Genomic DNA, 21,546 nt, shown 5'->3' on the forward strand with positions numbered 1-21,546 from the left:
GAGGTTGCAGTTATGGAAGTCCCACGAATTACCTTAACCTCCTATGAGTTATAGATGGAAACCATTTGTGGCTTCTCTGTCTAAAGGCTGCTGCACTAAAACATTGTTCTAAAAGTGCTCTCATTATACATTCAAATTCAATGACTTTGTTTGACCCACATGTAAAGCTTCTACTCCAACTGTTTTTATCTTATTCATTTGAATAAAATGCAGTAAGAAATAAAACATCATTGGTATAATTCCTGGTAAAACTGGGAAAAGTTTGGACTCTAAAGGTTTTAGTTGTTTTTACATGATGATTCAGATTCCTTTAAAAGTTCACGGGGGCTGGTGGTGTAGGGGTTAACGCGCGACCACATTTAGACGCTTGAGTCCACAAAGCGGCCGTCCCGGGTTCGAGTCCCGGACTCTTTGCCGAATATCTCCCCCTCTCTTTGCCCCTCTGTCCTGTCTGCCAACTATCAAAAAAATAAAGGCATTTAATGTTGAAAAAAAATATCTTTAAAAGTTCACGGGAACCCAAATTAACCCACTTCCGCAGTACAAGGTTCAGATATGGTTCTGTTGCTGTGCCTAATAGAATTTAGACTGAAGTCATTTGCACACGTAACCAAGACTGCTGCAGGCAGATTGCTGTTGCGTTGTAATTTCCTGCAGGAAAGCAGCCGAGTGATTTTTGGAAATGACACCGAAACATTCAGTTTCTCTCGGTTTGTTCCAACTGTTGTTGGTGTTGTTGCTACGCACTGCGCTGTTTGTATTTTTAAATACATGACAAAGTTTTTCTGTGATGAAAATACTTTGGGTTCATTTATTACTGCCCTGAAAAAGGACCATCTTTGAATGGTAAAATCTAGAAACACAAAACCTTAAAACTAAATTCTGCTCAGCTTTCTTATTTATTCATAAGATATCTGTGGAAGTGCTTGATGATTTGGCCTCTTTGTGTTGAGAAACCCGGTACCAGAGCTAACCCACTGATTCAATCTTGACCTAATAGATCAGCCTAAACTTGGCAGCAGCATTGCTTGACTTGGCATGTCCGACAGCAAAGTCTGTTTTCTGGCAGCGAGTTCAGGGACCAGATTCTGGAGCCATTTAGATCCTAGTCAGTACTTGGATGAATTACTGCTGTGTAACACAGGACCTGTGTGAGGACTCTGCTTGGCTTTTGTTAACTTGAAAACTGGTGCTTGTATTCAAAGTTTAGGAATGTGTGCAACAGATGAACTCTGCTTGTGTCTTTTAATAGGATTAGCGAATATGGAGCCTGACATATACATGCATTCATTCATACACAGCTGGTAGGTGTGTGTGTGTGTGTGTGTGTGTGTGTTACAGTACTGGACCAGTTTCTTTTCCTTAACAAATGTTACTAAATGCTTCCTGTTTTCTCTGGAAGTCAAAGGTTAAACTGCAGAGTCAGTCTGCTTGGTCATTGTTTGCATGCTGTTCAGTCTGCTCATGTCGGCCTGCTCTCACAGCTTGTGTTTTCATCTATTGTTTACACCAAGAAAGACACACACAGATGGAAACGAGACTTTTACTGTTCAGCATAAGCTCTTAGTTCTGTGTAAAATATGTCGCTTCCTGCTCTTATATTAAATCCATTATAACAGGCCAAAAAGTCTTTATTCAGTGATATTTTTACAAGATGTTTGAAATTTTCTGTTTGAGTCTCACTTCCTCTAAGCATGCCCAGAATACACACACACACACACAACACACACAGGCGGATGAAGTTAAATCGGCTCAATCAGGTCCATTACTTTAAAGCTGAGCATGATTGGCTCAGGGGAAGTTGGTTCTGTAACCTTATGACCGAGCTCTGTTAGGATTGGACCTTTTCTGCACAGATATTACTATGAATGAAAACAGTTTGCAGTTTTCTGTTTTTACACTGTATATTTTCATATGGTTTTAGGAGATTTGAAAACATTGTGACCTAAATTCCTCCACTTAATGGACGAAATGTTTGTTTTTATTAGATTTTAATTATTTTTATTGTTTTTATTAGATTGATTTCACTAATGTGAAAGTAATTAAAATCTATGTTAACTTGCGTTTTATGCTTATGGTCGTTTTTCTGTAGCCATAAATCAATAATCTTTCAGATGATATTTGATTGTTTTTCTTTATTAGGTGTAGTTTAACTTAACACTGCATGATGTTGGGGAGAACATGCATTCACAATATGATTCTTGAATATTGCAGAAACAATATTGATTCCGGTTAAGTCACATTTCCCCCATCTCATCTTGTTTAGATATCCTCACAATGTTCCCACCATGTTCTCCATGATCTGTAGCATTTCAGTCAGTATGATCTATATGAGCTGTGAGAGTCCGAGGGGGAGGGGTCCATGCGCTCTCTTTAATAGATCAATGCTTCAAATAATATCAAATATTGCGTCCAAGTGTCATTTGCAGTTGCGATGACAATGGAGATTTGACATAATGTGCAGCTCCGAATAAAATAAACTGAGTCACAGATATCTGATATGTTGCTGATGCCAAGTACTACAGGTCCTTCTCAAAATATTAGCATATTGTGATAAAGTTCATTATTTTCCATAATGTCATGATGAAAATTTAACATTCATATATTTTAGATTCATTGCACACTAACTGAAATATTTCAGGTCTTTTATTGTCTTAATATGGATGATTTTGGCATACAGCTCATGAAAACCCAAAATTCCTATCTCACATAATTAGCATATTTCATCCGACCAATAAAAGAAAAGTGTTTTTAATACAAAAAACGTCAACCTTCAAATAATCATGTACAGTTATGCACTCAATACTTGGTCGGGAATCCTTTTGCAGAAATGACTGCTTCAATGCGGCGTGGCATGGAGGCAATCAGCCTGTGGCACTGCTGAGGTCTTATGGAGGCCCAGGATGCTTCGATAGCGGCCTTTAGCTCATCCAGAGTGTTGGGTCTTGAGTCTCTCAACGTTCTCTTCACAATATCCCACAGATTCTCTATGGGGTTCAGGTCAGGAGAGTTGGCAGGCCAATTGAGCACAGTGATACCATGGTCAGTAAACCATTTACCAGTGGTTTTGGCACTGTGAGCAGGTGCCAGGTCATGCTGAAAAATGAAATCTTCATCTTCATAAAGCTTTTCAGCAGATGGAAGCATGAAGTGCTCCAAAATCTCCTGATAGCTAGCTGCATTGACCCTGCCCTTGATAAAACACAGTGGACCAACACCAGCAGCTGACACGGCACCCCAGACCATCACTGACTGTGGGTACTTGACACTGGACTTCTGGCATTTTGGCATTTCCTTCTCCCCAGTCTTCCTCCAGACTCTGGCACCTTGATTTCCGAATGACATGCAGAATTTGCTTTCATCCGAAAAAAGTACTTTGGACCACTGAGCAACAGTCCAGTGCTGCTTCTCTGTAGCCCAGGTCTGGGGATTGCGGCACCTGTAGCCCATTTCCTGCACACGCCTGTGCACGGTGGCTCTGGATGTTTCTACTCCAGACTCAGTCCACTGCTTCCGCAGGTCCCCCAAGGTCTGGAATCGGCCCTTCTCCACAATCTTCCTCAGGGTCCGGTCACCTCTTCTCGTTGTGCAGCGTTTTCTGCCACACTTTTTCCTTCCCACAGACTTCCCACTGAGGTGCCTTGATACAGCACTCTGGGAACAGCCTATTTGTTCAGAAATGTCTTTCTGTGTCTTACCCTCTTGCTTGAGGGTGTCAATAGTGGCCTTCTGGACAGCAGTCAGGTCGGCAGTCTTACCCATGATTGGGGTTTTGAGTGATGAACCAGGCTGGGAGTTTTAAAGGCCTCAGGAATCTTTTGCAGGTGTTTAGAGTTAACTCGTTGATTCAGATGATTAGGTTCATAGCTCGTTTAGAGACCCTTTTAATGATATGCTAATTTTGTGAGATAGGAATTTTGGGTTTTCATGAGCTGTATGCCAAAATCATCTGTATTAAGACAATAAAAGACCTGAAATATTTCAGTTAGTGTGCAATGAATCTAAAATATATGAATGTTAAATTTTCATCATGACATTATGGAAAATAATGAACTTTATCACAATATGCTAATATTTTGAGAAGGACCTGTACATGTCGGTATGAAAGCATGAAATAAATTCCAACTGTAAGATTCAGAAAAAACCAAGGAGGTAGTTTTTATTTCCCATCCATGTACAGCTCTCTGTTTGAAATTAGAAAACTCTGAAGCATTTTTTTTGTTGGTAGCTGACTGGGACTCAGTGGGACTTGTCCAGAGTCCAGTGCTTGAAAGACGACGTGCTTTTTACAGTTATAGTCCAAGTTCTCATTATTTTCTGCTCTGACTGATGCTAAAGATGCTTAAAGTGGAACTAAATCCCAAATCAACTTTTTTTGCAGATAAACTGTCTAAACCGGGACAGAACTGATGAGGGGAGTGAAAAATCCTCCACCTCCAAAGATCTATGGTGAAACTACCAGCATTGCTCCATGTTCCAATGTTCCAGATTAAGCTAGCTGCCATATCCCTCGTCCTCCTGACCACACCCCTGCCTAAGCCCCTCCGCTCATCACACACTTGGCCACGCCCACTTTGGTGGCATTTTTCAAAATTTGTCTGGAGGCGGAGTTATTATTTTACACAAGGTTCCATGTTATATTTTCCAGTTTCACATCAGTTAGTCATGAGTTGGTGTTCAGAAAAGGACATTTATATTTCAGTTCTGAGTCAAATAGTGTAAAGATATTTTAAGAAATTTGTCACAGAGAAAATAAAGTAAGTAAAGATGGTTTTTGTTTGGGCTGTTAGTGGTTAAAACGTTCCAGTTTTCATATTTTTGGCATTTGTAAAGTGATAAATCTACATGGACAGGCCTTTCCCCTCAATGGCTTCAAACCAGACTTGATGCAAATTTACCAAACAGAGTGGTGCTTCTCATCCACTCCCACAGTTGCAAATATAGAGCTGCTTTTGTTTTTCAGCTGTGGGCGTTTAAGGCTCTCTCTGTGCAGAAAGTCGAGGACGGATGTTGTTTCAGCATTTTTCTGTGCATCAGGCCTGTGAAAAGTATTAAAACAGCTTAAAAGATTGGGACAAATGTTTCTTACTGGGATCATTACCATTTGTAGTGGAGAGGAGCTCTTCAAGCATCTAATGGCAAGTTTTTATGCTTTCAGTGGAAATTTGGCCTTCAGAAGATTCCAATGCAAGCTGTGATGTTTCTTTGTATAGACATACTTCACTGTCAGATTCATAATTTCAGTTTTAGAGCAAGTTTTTATTAAGTCTTGTTTGCATGTACTTAAATTGTGTTCATCACTCCAGCAGCATTATTTTTACAAGACTTCCTTCATTTAACCTTTTGGTTTATGGAGAGCAGTACAGAACTAAAACATGACGAGGAAGATTAATTCATTATAAATGAAGGAACACAACAATAAGGCTTGAGAAGCAGAAACTCCCCAAAGACAGAGTTCTTAATTTCTCACTGAGGTCCAGTCAGGCAGGATAAAGTAGGTTAGAGCAGGGAGACAAACACTGTGTCAGTGTTTTCTCTTACCTGGCTCACTCTGTCTTCCTGTCACTTCTGTTTTTCCTGCTGTCTTTTCTCTTCCGGTCTTTGCCATAAAGCTGCTTTCCTCATTTATCCGGCTACATTTGTGCAGCAACACGGTTCAGCCCATATAACCATTTAAAGTCGAACCACGGTCACACAAATATAAGCAGATTCTAACCAAACGCTACAATTTGATTCATTCTTTGTTCTTAAACTCAAAGTTTGGATTCCTGGTGTTCTCAGTTCACTTTGACTATTTGATTAAAGTAAATCAGTAAAAACACAAAAGATTCTGCATGGCAAAGTTTTTATCTTCGCTGCAGCTGTGTTGCCGTATGATGAACCTTTCATGTACTGTTCATGACCAACAATCTGTGTATTTTATTAATCATGTATTTAATTATCCAGCATTTTTTATGTAACTATTCCAAATCAAATGATTAATTTATGTAAAAAATTGTCATTTTAGGTCTTGTAAATACAACCTACCTCCTCTTCTCTGCTGTTTGTTAGTGAAAAGCATTGAATGGGTCCAGTTCTTGGTTCTCTCTGGAACATTTGCATTTGTTCCTCTTTTATGCAGCAGTATCAATAAGTACCCTGACGCTGTGAAATTCTCTGTGCAATAAAAAGGATCTTTTTTTTAAAGATTTCATGTCTTCATTTTATCCATGTCGACTTCTTTTTTAAACTGTTGCGAAAAAGTAATTACCCCCTCTCAGATTTCTTCTGATTTTGTCTCACAATGTTTCAAACCTTTTAAACATATTTCAAAAAGCAGTTTTCAAATGAGGAATTAGTTTATTAAAGGACAAAAAGCTATCCAAAGTAACCTGACCCTATGTGAAAAAGTAATTACCCCCTAAGCCTAAAAGCTGCTTGTGACACCCTTGGTGGCAACAACTGCTACCAACTGTAGGCATGATGTTCTGTTTCTGAAAGGCTGTGTTAGTTTTACACCAGATGTTAAACTTATTGTTGAATCATGACCTCTGACCTTAACTGGGGCAGTGAGACCTGCAGAGCTGTAGATGTTGTTCTGGGTTCTTTTTTGACCGGGATAAACTGGACCCACCCTGACTGGTAGTGTATTTCCTCAGTCAGTGGAATCACCGTTTTTATTTTTGGTGGACCTTCTTATTTGTTGAATCTGAAACATTGAAGTGTGACACAAAAGCAAAAACAGAAGTAATCTGGGGGCTTTTATTTTTGTTTCTCCTCATGTCCAGACTGCTGCTAGTTGTGAGCTGTGGTTTGCAGCTACTAGTTAAACACGGTGAATTAGTCTAACCAGCAGTCTCCTAGTAATGTGCGCCGCTGGTTTTATCTCCGGTTCTACAGCTTGTCTTTGGGTCGGTTTAATATGTGTTGCATTTCCTCTCTTTTTTCTGTTGTGACCACAGAAACGTCATGGTATGAACCCTCACCTCTAGATGTTTTGAATACAGCAGACTGATACACTGAGTGGAATGGAGGAGTGCTAGTTAATGTGAAGGGCTTATCTCAGTTTAAGCTGATTAATGATAGACTTCCTGTTGTGTAGCTTATTGCAAACTAATGGCTCACTGGCTCAATTTGAAGTTGAAAATTAACACCAACAAAGATGGGACATGAAACTGTATCTGCAGCATATTATCAGATACTTGTTTTCACTGATATTAATAAAAAGGATTTTTCCCTCTCAGCCAATCTAAACCAAACCCTTTTGGCCGTCTGACAGGAAGCAGCGTTGACTTGTTACTGTTTTCATTCCATCTGTAACAAGGCAGATGGAGATCTCCATCACATGCTAAGTGACTGATAGCAGAGATTTGTATCTTCATACTTTGCTTGTCACGTGCTTTTGAGTGTGCTCTCGTTTGTATGTGAACAGTCAAGCTCGCTCTGCGGAAAACAGGAAAGCTGTCAGTCGTGTAAAAACCACGACACACGCAGCAGTCATTCTCATCCTGGTAGGAATGTAGAACCTGGGCCAGATAAGCCAGATTCTTTGGATCCTGGAATGTGTTCTTGTTATGTAGGCTTAAGGCATGTTGTACAACAGCAGATACAATATGCATGTTTGTCAACAGAATTTCTGGTATGTTTGATTGAATTTGTGCAGCTGTTTACAGTTTTTATTTGGGCCGATGTAGTGAGAGGTATTCTGCTCCTGGATCTTTGTTTTTCTGTCTTTTCCAGTTCCATCACTTTTAAGAACATGATGCAAGTTAGAGAAAATGAACTGATTCATTTCCAATGCAGTTTGAATGTTTTAGGTGGATTTTAGGTTTTCTCTTTTCCTGTTCACAGATTAATCACAGCAGGATGTAGTTGCTTATTTCGGCTCATAATTTAACAGATGATGGAAGGATTTGGTCTGCTTGTAGTCAGGTGTGTGATTGCTGTTTTGCAGGTATTAAACCTGTGACCTTTCTGTTGAAAACTGCCTTCCTGCAGAGTGCCGCTGAGGCTTCACATCTGAATGTGGGCTGGTGCTGCTTTTAGAAACAAATTGAAATCTGATATAGACTTGGCTCATTTAAATTTACTGGCTGTACCACTCTGCAGTGGGCAGTTAATGGAAACTAGCAGTGAATCAAGGTAGGTGTGATGGGTCTGAGTTTTATCTTTCCTATTCATTTATAACTCTTGAGAGATGTGATTTCCTCTTAGTCACATTACATTAAAGTCCTAGCATTTATAATTAGTTGATAAAATGTGGACCTGAGCTGCTGTCAACAGTTTTCAGGAGTAGAAAAATGTAGCATCTTTAACTAACATCAGATGGGTTTGCAGAAAGTAAATTTGTCTTTAAAAATGTTGTATGTAGGAGTTGGGTTTAAGCTGCCATGAGGGAGTGAGCTGTTATCAGATGAATTAAAACAAACCTCGACCAGAAGGACAATTAACACATAAGGACCTGTTTAAAATAAAGAGTTTTAATGAGACTAGTTTAACTCTGAAAGGGTTAAATGTGCTCCTTGCTGACGGGAATTTTCTTTTTCAAGTATTACAGCTTTTTCTGCTCGTGTTTTTAATATTTCTGACTCTGTTCTCTTTAGCTGCATTAATAAATGCTTTACCGGTCACCATCCCCTCCTGCTCTCTGTCTCTGTTTGTTAATGAATAAATTACATTTGATTGCATGGTATCTAGAACTGAGACTCAAAGGAAGAACAGTTACTGACCAAACTGTCACCGCAGAGGCTTTTTTAGGAGCGGTTTGCCACAGGTTGAGAAGCATTAGGTCCTCTAATCTGTGTGTGTGTGTGAGAAAGTGTGTCAGTGTGCTGTCCTTAGGTCTGACAAAGCTCAAACATGTTGGACCTATTAGGAAGAGATAGCACTGTGCTATTTAGACCTTCCGAATCAGAACCAGAATTAGCTATATATATATATATATATATTTCAGTAGGAAGAACCTTGACCCAGTCCAAACATTTCCTCACAACAGAGGGATTTTCTTTAGCTTTTAGAGAAGCTTACTCGCTTGGAGTGCCAGTTCAGCTGCTTTTAGGAGGAAAAGAGGCTGAAGAAGGCTTTTTAGTCAGAAGTCATTATGAGCAAACACAAAGCTCCTGGACTCAAGGTTTAGTTAGCGAGCTTTAGGAAGAACAAAACCCTAAAAATGGAACCTGAGCTGAACACTGAACAACATCTGATGTTTGCTTTTTATTTCTAGGACTGAGTTTTAGGTATAATAACATGCTACAAGTAAAATTTGTCTCGGCAATGATGTAAAAGCAAAATATGTATGCCAATCGAGACAAAAATGACACATTTGTTTAAGTCTAGTATCTTGCATTAATCTTTTAAAAATAATTAACCTGGTAATGTAGTAAAATAGAGCTGGTTAAAACATTGGAATCTGGATGAACATGAATTTGCCAAATTGAAGCCATGGCTGTCGTCGTATCTTCATCCGTCGGATTTTGTTTTCTGCCTCTTGTTGCTGTTCAGTTGCTTCAACAACACATTTATTTATAGAAACTCTTGGTGTTAATGTTTAAATATCCTGAGAGGTGTCTTCATAAAGATCTTGTTGAGTTTGCAGGCCAGATGGTCACATGTGGAACAACATTTCTTCATTCTCCATGATTTAGGTTAGAAGGTGACAGCAGTTAATCAGCATTCAGCACAGTTAAAATGTGACGTACTCACTGCCCCAGTGGGTGAGCCTAGTCTGTTGGGTCAGTCCTCTGCAGAACCTCACAGCTCAGTCTTTGGAGAAGTGGCCTGATGGGAAATATGTATGAACAGATATGTTTAAACCCTGAGAAAACTGTCCAAGCCCAGAAGTAACATTGTTTTCATTCGTTACCTGCTTAATTCTAACACATTTTGGTTCTTGTTTCGACCGATAAATCTGATATAACAAAGTTACATTATCTAAAGAATAACAGGGAAAGCATGAGTTTTTTTTTTTAGCAGCAATGTACAGATCATACTCCTCCTGCTTGATACAGATTTCCAGATTCTGAGGACTAGAATTCATAAAAGACAGAAAAATGTGCAGCAAGGTTGTTGATAGAGTTAGAAGATTTAAATTCAGCCGATAATGAAGAAATTACAAGATTATCCCTATTTATCCATGGAAGCATTTGTCCATAACTTATATCTGATTTTTATTACACTGAAAGGTCCAATAAGGTACATGCTGTGGGTGGGTGTGTTTAAAGACTGAGTATTATGAAAGTGCTTAGTTAAGAAAACTGAGATTTGTTACTATTTGACCTGCTGATCAGAGCCAATTAAGGGAAAATCTTCAGATTCTGGTTGACCAATTTTTATAGATCTAATTTTTATCAATCTTTTTGCTTTTGTCTTTGTCCATAGTTTTTTATTTCTCATGTGCAAAACTTTATTTTGCACATTATATTCTAAGTTTTTTTGTTTGTTTCTTAATTTTGTAGCCTAATACAAATAAAGTAATATTTTCTGATTTATACATGCTTTGAGAGCTAGAATTTAAATGAAATTACATATTTTCAAAGCAGCAACAGACCTGTAAGGCTTCCTATAAAAATGGTGTCATTATATAATCAGTATTTGTCTGTTAAATGTGATAAATATGTCACTACCTCAAACTACTTGGCTGAAAATGCTACTTTTTCTTACCCCTCATCCCTGTCATGTGTGTGTGTGTCCTCAGCGTAGCTACAAGGGAATCCTGCTAGAGGATTAGCGGTGTGTCAATGAGGAACTACCGGCTCATCTTTTGCCACAACCTGAAGCAGCCATAGATGGTCCAGTGGTTCACTGGGCAGAGGAGGAAAGGATAGGACACACTTTAACTGCTACACGGTAAGTACACACACACACACACACACACAGCCACGTCTGTCGCTGGGGAAAGGAATGAAAGGACATTATCTGGGGAATTTGTTTTGTATTTGTGTAAAATCGTATTATTGATCCCCTGTTTTAGCCTCAGTTGCTCACAGACCAGAAAGACTTTTATTGCCTTAACTGTAACATTTATTTGCTGTCATATAAAACATCTGATGTAAAGGATCTGATACGTAAATACTTAAACTTCTATCAAAGCCCCTTTCTGTTTTCCGACTTGAGATGTGTATATAGATATAAATCTATATGTCATTGATACAGAGAAAGTTTGATTCCCAAAAGTGCCACAATCTAAGAAATAAAATAAATAAAATAATCTATTATTTAAATTACTGAAATAATTTATTAAATACAGAATCGAATATATGTTAAAAATATAATTATTTCAGTATTTATTTAATATTGTTTTCCACATACCATCAGGAATAATTCAGCTGTCACTATGACTCATCAGATAGCACCACACGTTTGATTAATTAATGTAATATTGTTAAAATAATCTGACTATTACAGCAGAAACAATTAGGAACCTAACCTGCCGCTGTAGTTGATCAGGAAAATATTCTACATACAGCTCTGCTGCTCAATACATTTTCATGGACCAGATCTGTGTTCTGCATCAGATCCATGTTTGTTTAGAAGCACAATTTGTTTCAGTCTAGCAGCATCCTTTATTTGTCCCCCACTAGTAACATTTAGTTGTATCAACCTCAAATCAACAAGCAAATGGGAGCACACAGTGGTACACTAAAGATAAGCTTTTATAATAAAATAACGAACGGCTGAATCAGTTGTACATACTTCCATAAAGAATATAAACACTTATACTAAATGATTTCTAGTCTACTGTTTTGCCAAACAGAGAAGTGACATGGCCATATTGTTATCAATCATATTTTCTGTTCTTGACTAGAAATAAACCTGTGCTTGTTGACAAAAATGTTGCCGTGGTTACTGAGTAGGTTGAAATGTTAGTATTGTGACAAATGTAGACAACAGTTGATAGCTGCAGACCTGCCAGCTGACAGATTAAACCAGTTCATAATGTGCTGGTATACAGACCTAGGAGTACAGAAAAACTTTTCTATACTTTCACCTTATATTATTTCACATTTTAGATGATTTCCATATTTAATTGTCTTTTCTAAAGTAATTACTATAAATGTTTGTGTATTTCAAATTGTGTTTAAATAATCTCATGTGTAAATATTTATTCAATAACTTATCTATGGGGCCACTGTTGGGCCTTGATAATTATCTGGTTGTTTGGGCAGTGTGGGTTGACCACACTGCTAGCTTCCTAAACCTCAGATAAGCAACGTTTCTCTCTGTCTGGGATGTTTTATGTTAGAGACCAATCCTAAGGTTACATTTGATGAACATGAATAATAAAGTAGAATAAACATGCAGAGTTTAGTTTTGCTCATTTACCAGCTCACAGAGGCTCCCTCAAAGCTCACCCTAACCCTACGGGTCACAGAGGGTGGAGGTGGAAGTATCGTAATGAGGGGTGAAGTGGAGGAAGGAGGCCCAGTGTGGAATAATCACAGCTGATATCGTCATCACAATATTCAACAATAAAATTGCAATCAGATCATTTTGCAGCACTGACAGAAACCTTCAGTAGAATAAACATGAGACTTTCATACTTGTATTAAAATAAAAAACACAGGTTGTTTTTAGTTGTGGAGAGATTGTGGGCTGGGGGGGGCACAAACCTTTTGTTTCATTCTGCCAACATCGCTCTTCTTTTCTAAGCAACATCTGGATTCAAAGTGTTCTTCCTTTATTTGTTCTGAAAGTTGGTGTTACTGTAGATGGCTTAAATGAACTCCTTACATCCAGAATAGTTTAGCTTTGATTGTAAACCTTTACATGTACTTGGTGTCATTAAGAAAAGTTTCAAATCAAATCTTCAAACATTGTAAAGGACTATTATTATTTGAGATGTACAATAGCAGCCATGTAGCTGGAAAAACTGCCAAACATTTGGTGATGTTCCTCCAGCATCTGATGAGTAGACCGAGCACCATCTGCCACTGTTTGCATCAACATTACTCACCAACGGACTGACATCATGGTCCAACATGGAGAAGGAATGAATCCTGCAGGTTCTTGCTTTCTGCTGCTTGGTTTGATCTTCATCCCATTTTCTTTTGGCCTGAATTAAAGTATTTTTAACAAAGTCTGAAAAGGAGGAGGAATGATCTCATCATAAGGATCTAAAGTAGTCAATAATCAATAATTGGATTATTTCATTTATGTTTAGATTCAACGTTTTAGAAACAAAGTACTTCATCATTTTCCCTGAAATATCACCAATATTAAGCTTTATTACACAAAATATTCTACCCCAGTGTTTTATTTCTCACGTAATCTGCCATTAATTCGTTAATATTTTCTCTTGGAAGACGTAAGGTTTCAGCAGGATTGTGGTGAGGAGGAGGCGGCGGCGGAGGAGGAGGCCATGAGGAAGAGCGTGTCTCCATTGCCAGGCAACGAGGGCGGGAGCTCAGCCAGCACGACACGAGTTTTTGGCGTTCCTTTAGAGGAGGTGACACGAACGCACACCGCCAGCGGCCATGAGGTTCCTGCACTGGTCAAACACATCGTGGACTACATCGAGGAGCACGGTCAGTGACGGGCCGATCTTCATCGGTTTATGTTATTTATTACAGATTATTACAGATTTTATTCGCCTTTTTATAAGAAGTTTCTGTGGTCCAAACGTTTTCTGGGTTTCCTTTTACATGTCACTGGTTGTTCTGCATGTCAGTCCCGCCCAGCAGGGAAGAAGTTCTAAAATTTATATAAGAACCTTTTTTTCTGAACGTCACAATTTATTTGATGAGAAAATCAAACTTGACAAATTAATGAAATAAAACTTAAAGGTAAATATGAGATGAAAAGGTATGAATGATTGAGAATAAAACAGAAACATTCCCAGAATTATTTACAGATAAAGAGTTGCTGTGTCTGTTTTCATCACAGAGAAATGATACGAGGCTCTGTTGGCATATGCAGGACTAGATCATAACCACACAACAAGTCAACAAGTCTCAGATGTTTTTAGGATCAGGGCTCCAGTTGACCTCTGGTGACCTGTGCTCTGTCATGAAAGAACCCAACTACGTTGTGGAGATCCAGACTGTAAGATGAACTCCATCAGAGAGCTCCACCCTTGGCTTCCTTTTTTATTTCATAACAGCTCTGGTAACTTCAGATCCATCAAGAAACAGAATGATAAGGAGAGTAACAGACTAAAGTTCTCCAGCTTCCTCCCACAGTCCAAAACCATATCGGATACACTGGTCACACTGGTCAGTGTGGGTTTATGGTTGTCAGGCTCATATTCTGTGATGGACTGACCTCCTGTTTTCCTCATTGACTGCAGGAGATGGGCACCAACACCCCAGGACCCTGCAAAGATTCAAAATGAATGAATCTGTTGTGTTTTAAAATCAGATAAATTATCTAAAAAAATCCCAGGAGCTCTCTGACCATGGATTTAGGTTCAGCTTTAACATGTAATGATTAAAATCAGAAAGACTGACACTGTTATGCTGACACGTTGAGCTTCATACAAAAGAACATGATGGATGGGTGGTTCTGCTCTAATCCAGGATGTCGGATCGAAACATTTATGCAGTGAAAGTTAAACAAAGGAAGAAAACTTTCTCTCAGTCCAGTCAGAACCGTCAATCAGAACACAAAAAGCTTTATTGGAAAATCTGTCAAGTTCACAGAAAGATTTTCATTGTGTTGGAGCAAAGTGTCCACCCCAAGTAAGGTCTGAAGCTGGGTTGGTGGGTTGTTTTCGTGAACCAGCAACTGCTCAGCCGTGTGAAGTTATGTAATGAGTCTAAAATCCCCTGGAATCTCAGCTGGAGCGTTAATTAGAGCGGTGCTGGCTTTCAGGAAGTCATTCAGCACTAATCTCTCCTACTTTGGGTCTAATACCTGAGGTTAGATTGGAAAGCTCCTGTGGTGGATATTTCTCATTTGAATTAGTCAAACAATAGGAAAAGATGAAAAATCTGACAGAGATCTTCTATTTTACTATATTTTCTTTGTCTGCTGTGGCTGAGTAATGACTTAATCTAATAATGAATACATTAAGTCACAGAAACTTTATTCAGTCGAATTCCTTTAACAGTGCCACCTTATTGTCTCTCTGTGCCGCAACGCTTCCTGTGGTCTACTCTGTGGAGCTATAAAAGGGAATCTGGCCCACAGGACACCTCTAAGGCATTTGGACCTGAACAGTGGGTTATCTGGCTTACTAATGGATGAGAGACCAAGGGTCAGGAGGCACCACAATGAAGTTGTGTAGCCCAGTCTATAATTTTCTGTTCGGACTAAAAAGGTTACAAGCTGAATTAAAATGCAGTAACTATAGTTAAAAGCACAATAAAATGTAGTTCATTTATCTGTTAGAAGTGTTCATATTTAGGTAAAAACATTTTTAAGCAACAAAAGGTTTTGCTGTTTTAGTTTTGGTAACATACTGTTTGTGTTTGCTGAAAGCTTGATTAAAAGAAATATTTTAAGTGCGTGCTCTGTACCCACCTAATGTGTTTTGCTGTCAGTCTTGTATTTTCTTTTATTTTATTGGTTGATGTAAACCTAATGTCCAATCACAGGTGTGAGGGTGGGACTTAATTGAGGCTAGAGTAAAAATCATCCAGGTGTACGGCATTCGGCTGCTACGTTTTGCTAGAAGTAAGCTGAGAAATGAAAGCAAGTTGAAAACGGTCATAATGTATTCGTGGATGCAGAGTCTACGTTCCTGTAATGGACTGTTTAACCTTGTACTGAGTGAGTACTCGATGTATTTGAGTTTTGTGCTTACAGCTATATGTTGAAGTGCATAGAAGTGTGATGCTAATCGCGAGTTAGCATGTTAGCATTTGAGCGTGAGCTAATGGTAACTTTATATGTAGAGTATATGAGCCTTAGCCAAATATATGAACTAAATAGATATTTCTAATACACAGTGGACCGAGAGGCATTCTCCGGACTCTTCTGTTGTGGATATAATCTTCCGTGTACTCCATATAACCTACTTGGTGATAGATAAGACCTCATCCATTTCTCATACTGATCTAAAGGGATCCGTGAGTACTGGAGAGCACGTGCATTTTATTTTATGCTTGTTTACAAGTGAAGCGACCATTTTGTTTGTGGTCACTACGAACCCGAGCCACGCTTCAGGCCTGCAACAGTTTTCTTTATTACATTTATGAGACCCTGCTGTTGTGGAGGGAAATCTGATTCTGAGCTGAACTTAGAGAGCGGGGTATTGTTGGGTGTATGCTTTGGGATGCTGTTGAGTGTTGGAGGGTGAGTAGTATTTTGTGTATAAGAACACACCTTAATTTTGTTTTGCTTTATGTCTAAATAATATTTTTCTTTCACTAAAATCTTCTTTTGTATTAGATTTTGAGTTGTGTCATAACGTATTTACTGCAGATCTAAACAGATTTTGAACATGAACCTTGTTTTGTGCCGTTATAACATAGTAGCTCAGATATTTTCATGTTAATTGGAGGCACCGCCATATTTGGAAAGCATAAATAAGTTTAGAGGGTAATAGCTGATCATTGTCTCTCCTGTTTACCTTTTTCTTTTTGTTTATTAGTAGATGACTTAACGTCCCCAGGGCCCCGCCTATAGTACTATTACAACATTAACAAAGGTTTAATATGTAGCTACTTGGGTTGGGTGCTACACAAATTGGTGGCACCGCTGGGATACATTTCTGAGTTTTATGGAAGTTTTTATTTTTAAACTTGAGGCTATGGAAACAAAAGTCAAAACAGTGTAACTTCAGTTCTCGGAAAATCAGATTTACGTTGTTTCTCTTTCAAACTTAAGTACTAATTTACACTATGGCTGCTAAAAGTGATTCTACACAACCTGACTTTGCTAATTGATGCAGAGGGGAAGGGCTTGACCAGACACATGCCATTATAGTGTTTGGAGTCCCCGAAAATGAGGAAATATCTGTTGTTGAGACAACACTTCAACAAATAAAAGCTTTGGGTAAGGTTAGAGTAAGAGGCAAAATGTTTGATGCCCAGAATCAAACCTTGACAATGTTATGTGAATGCCGTGAAGCAATTGACTCAACCAAAGTTCCGCCGGAAGTGATCTCGTCTAGAGAAGGAATTAAATGGACCATAGCCATTGTTGAACCCGAAACAAACGCCAACCTATTCACCGAGAAATTGGACAAATTTCTACTGGATGAAGGAAAAACGATGGATGACATTAAAAGACCGTATGCCCCTACCACTTCCTGGAACCACAGTCCTGAATCAATCATTCGTGTGGTAAGTGATGTTTTGCAGCCAAGGGCAGCAGAGAACACCTCATACAGGCGTCTTAGAACCTTTTCTGGAGTTCATCCTACTCCACTTGGGGAAGACAATTTGGACAGCTGGTTAGAACAAGCAAAGTTCATGATTGAAGAGGATGAGCGCTCGGACAAAGAGAAACGAAGTAGGATTGTTGAGAGTCTTAAAGGACCCTCGTTGGAGATAATTCAAGCAGTACGCATGTCTAATCCCATGGCAAGCTCTGTGGATTACATACAGGCATTGGAAAGTACCTGTGGATCATCTGAATCTGGAGAAGAGTTGTACCTCACATTCAGAACTATGCATAAAAAACAAGGTGAATATTTGTCAGACTTCTTGCTCAGATTGGAAAGAATGCTGAACAAAGTAGTGAAAAGTGGAGGTCTACCAGTCAGTGAGGCCAACAAAGCAAGGTTAGACCAACTCATTAAAGGCGCAATTGAATCAGATTTCATGCTTCTTCAGCTAAATCTACGAGAAAGACGTGGTGATCCCCCAGCATTTTTAAACCTGCTAAAAGTGATTCGTGAAGAAGAGGAGCGTGAAGGAGCCAGACAAAAGCTCAAAAAACCAGCACGACTGTATGTGCGTGCAGGTAGAAAGTGAAACAGACTTGGAAAAATGTCAGAAACCTGATCTTCAGACTGAAGTTCAAGAGCTAAAAGCTAAACTTAAAAGGCTAAACAAACAGGCACAGTCCACAGAGTCAAGTCATAAGAAAGAGTCCAGAGAAATAAAAAAAGACAAGTCAGATTCGAGTAATGAAATGCGAAAATTAAGAAAAGAAGTCGAAGAGCTAAAAACCCAGCTAAGCGTAATGTCAGTGAAGCCCAGACTACATGTAAATGAGGGAGGTCACTATGCTAGACTCAAAACTGATTTCAGTTCAAAGTTTGCTAGCTCTATGCCCAAGAGTACTAAAGATGCAGATTACTTCTGTTACAGGTGTGGAGAAAATGGCCACATTGCAACCAAATGTACAGCCCCTGAAAACAGTCAAAAAGTGATCAGAAAGCTAATTCGTCAAGTGCGTAGTAGCACTGATGGACAAAAAAAAAGCACAACTAATCAAGATGAGTGTGTTGCTCAAGTTAATACTGCAAATATTTCAACTCAGAGCGCAGACATACCTGAAGGTCTTATTGGTCCATCATCCGTGGCTCTTATCAAAGTAAATGACGTCTCATGTAACGGACTTATGGATTCTGGGTCCACCGTCACCATTATTTTTGAAGATTGGTACAGAGCCAATATACCAACCGTCCCGATACATCCCATTTCCAGTCTAGCTATTTGGGGTCTATCAGCTGAGTCGTATCCTTACTGTGGGTATGTGGTGGTAGAGATGGAGTTTCCCGAGGAGGTAGCAGGCGTTAAAGGGCCCATTAAAGTCCTAGCTCTCGTCTGTCCTGAGCCACCCCAAGGTCATGAAACCCCAGTAGTGGTTGGTACCAATGCTTGTCTATTCCGCCGTCTATTTCAGTTGTGTAAGGATAGCGGTAGTGAGAGCAAAGTCAGCTCTATGAGAGTACAAGCTGTTTATAACCAAATACAAACTCAGTCCTCAAAGTCCAATGCAGCAGACAATCCCATAGGACACGTTAAATGGCAAGGTCCAGGGCCCCTCACTCTTGGCCCCGGTGAGCAGTTTTATGCTACTTGTAAAGTAGAGCAGAAGACTACTCAGCCCAGAGATGCTGTTTTGATTGAGGCACCGGTTATGTCCCAACTCCCATCTAGTGTGTTGATTCAGCCAGGTGTTCTCACTGGAAGTGACATAGATGAGAACCAATTTACAGTATTATTACATAACGAGTCGGAGAAACCCACCTCTATTCAAGTGGGCACCATTGTCGCTGAGATGCATGCTGTAGATGTAGTCATGAACCCTAAAGCTCTGGAGTCTGAGACCAGTATTTTACATCCAGAACTTTTTGATTTTGGCGACTCCCCTGTCCCCAAAGAGTGGAAGGAGAGGTTACAGCAAAAGCTAGCGGAGAGACGAAATGTTTTCTCTCTTGAGGATTGGGACGTGGGGTTAGCTAAAGATGTAGAACACCACATCCGTCTTAGCGACGCTACCCCCTTCAGAGAGCGATCGCGTCGTTTAGCTCCGGCTGACATTGAGGACGTACGGCAACACTTACAGCAGTTGTTAGCCGTCGGTATCATTAAAGAGTCTCGTAGCCCATTCGCTTCGCCTATCGTAGTAGTACGAAAAAAGAATGGCTCAATTAGAATCCGCATTGATTACAGAACTTTGAACAGGCGTACCATCCCAGGTCAGTATACAATTCCTCGTATCGATGATGCCTTAGATCGTCTGACAGGGAGCAAGTGGTTTTCAGTCCTAGACCTTCGGAGCGGATATTACCAGATAGCCATGTCCGAGGAAGACAAGGAAAAGAATGCATTTATCTGTCCCCTTGGGTTCTATCAATTTGAACGGATGCCGCAAGGTATTACAGGAGCTCCTGCCAGTTTTCAGCGACTCATGGAGAGAGCTGTTGGCGATATGCACCTCCTCCAGGTCATAGTCTACCTGGATGACATAATCGTTTTTGGTAGAACGCTCGAAGAACATGAGCAACATCTTGTGAAAGTTTTGGATCGTCTTGAGGAGTTCGGTCTTAAAGTATCAATAGACAAATGTCAGTTTTGTCAGTCTCAAGTAAAATATGTCGGTCATCTTGTTTCCGAAGCCGGTATAGCCACAGATCCAGAAAAGGTTGCCGTTGTCAGAAACTGGCCAGAGCCAACAGACCCTTAAGTCTCTTCGCTCATTTCTTGGATTTTGTGGATACTATCGCAGATTTATTGCAAACTACTCAAACATTGTTCGTCCCTTAACTGAACTTACTAAAGGCTACCCACCTACTCAAAAAAACAAGAAAACTCAAACCAAACATCTAACCAAAACTTACCTCAAACCTTCCGAACCATTCAAAGAGCGGTGGGACCAATCCTGTCATCAAGCATTTAAAAAAAATCATTGCTTGTTTGACTAATGCCCCTGTGTGAGCGTTTGCAGATCCCACTAAACCGTATGTTTTGCATGTAGATGCTAGCCTGAATGGTTTAGGTGCTCAACCAAGAGTATCCTGAGGGCCTCAAGCCCGTTGCTTTTGCTAGTCGGAAACTCGGTGACTCTGAACGAAACTACCCTATCCATCAACTCAAGTTCTTGGCACTGAAGTGGGCAGTTGTGGACACATTTCATGACTATCTATATGGAGCCAAGTTCACGGTTATGACGGACAACAATCCGTTAACATATGTTTTAACAACAGCAAAATTAAATGCTGTCGGACATCGTTGGCTTGCAGCTTTAGCCACGTATGACTTCAGCATCCAGTATCGTTCTGGTCGTCACAACATAGACGCTGATCTATTATCTCGACAATGCATGAGTGATGCCAAACAATGGACAGATGTTTCGCAGTCTGTGATAAAAGCTATATGTAAAAAGGAGCTTACCTATGAAACTACCGAGTCCCCTGTTAGACTAGTTGACCAACTTGGAGTCCCCCGTCCCCCCCCCCCCCCCCCCCCCCCCCCATCCAGTTTATGCTTTTCCAGTGAGTTTAAAAGCAACCATGATTGATCAGTTAAATTGGAACAAACTGCAAGAGTCAGACCACCTGTCACTAGGAGACAACGTACTCTTAGACATCAGACATATGACCAAAATGATCCAACTTTTGATGTTTCTTCAGATTCAGAATCTGAGTACCAATATGGGTACAAATATTCAACCAATGACCATGACTATATCAAGAGACAATGTTCTATACCAGACAGACCTAATATAGGATCTGCTTCCTCTGAAATATTCTCCTCGTCAGGAAGTGAATCCGAGCTGGAGGAAGGGTTGCAGGAAATTTCACATGAAGAAGAATGTCAGTCCTTGCCGATGGAAGCAGATACGAATGACACAGCTGAAGACACTGATGTGGAGTTGAGAACTCACCCAAGTCTAAATGCCTGGAAGTCAGCACGTGAAGTGAAACCAGTCATCCGTTTGACGTATGACAAACTGGGAACACAAGCTGAGGAACCTGTTACTATTGTACATCAAGGAATGGTCATCCAGTTGAACCTCGGTACTAGGGATAAATCCAATACGGTGAAACACTTTAAACATTCTAATACTCGCCCTCTAAAGTTCAGTCTAAACTTTATGGTTAGATGAGGACATCTAGATCTTTTAGAAGGGGGAGAATGTAGCCCAGTCTATAATTTTCTGTTTGGACTAAAAAGGTTAAAATTTAAATGCTATCATTGGAGTTTGTAATTCTACGTATGTGGCAAATAT

At 39.7% G+C, this 21,546-nt stretch overlaps 1 protein-coding gene across 5 annotated transcripts in view; it reads left to right on the forward strand.

The window, feature by feature from the left end:
* fam13b (family with sequence similarity 13 member B) overlaps positions 1–21,546 on the forward strand; it is a 75,685-nt gene that overhangs the window by 12,665 nt on the left and 41,474 nt on the right. For all 5 annotated transcript variants that reach the window (XM_047352819.1, XM_047352820.1, XM_047352821.1 and 2 more), the window contains exons 2-3: positions 10,673–10,824; positions 13,281–13,502. In XM_047352819.1, coding sequence (XP_047208775.1) covers positions 13,337–13,502 — 166 coding nt within the window. In that variant the 5' untranslated portion in view covers positions 10,673–10,824; positions 13,281–13,336. The remainder of the gene's footprint in view (positions 1–10,672; positions 10,825–13,280; positions 13,503–21,546) is intronic.

The sequence above is a fragment of the Girardinichthys multiradiatus genome, chromosome 23 (genome assembly GCF_021462225.1).
Source record: "Girardinichthys multiradiatus isolate DD_20200921_A chromosome 23, DD_fGirMul_XY1, whole genome shotgun sequence".
In the NCBI taxonomy this organism is placed as follows: Eukaryota; Metazoa; Chordata; class Actinopteri; order Cyprinodontiformes; family Goodeidae; genus Girardinichthys; species Girardinichthys multiradiatus.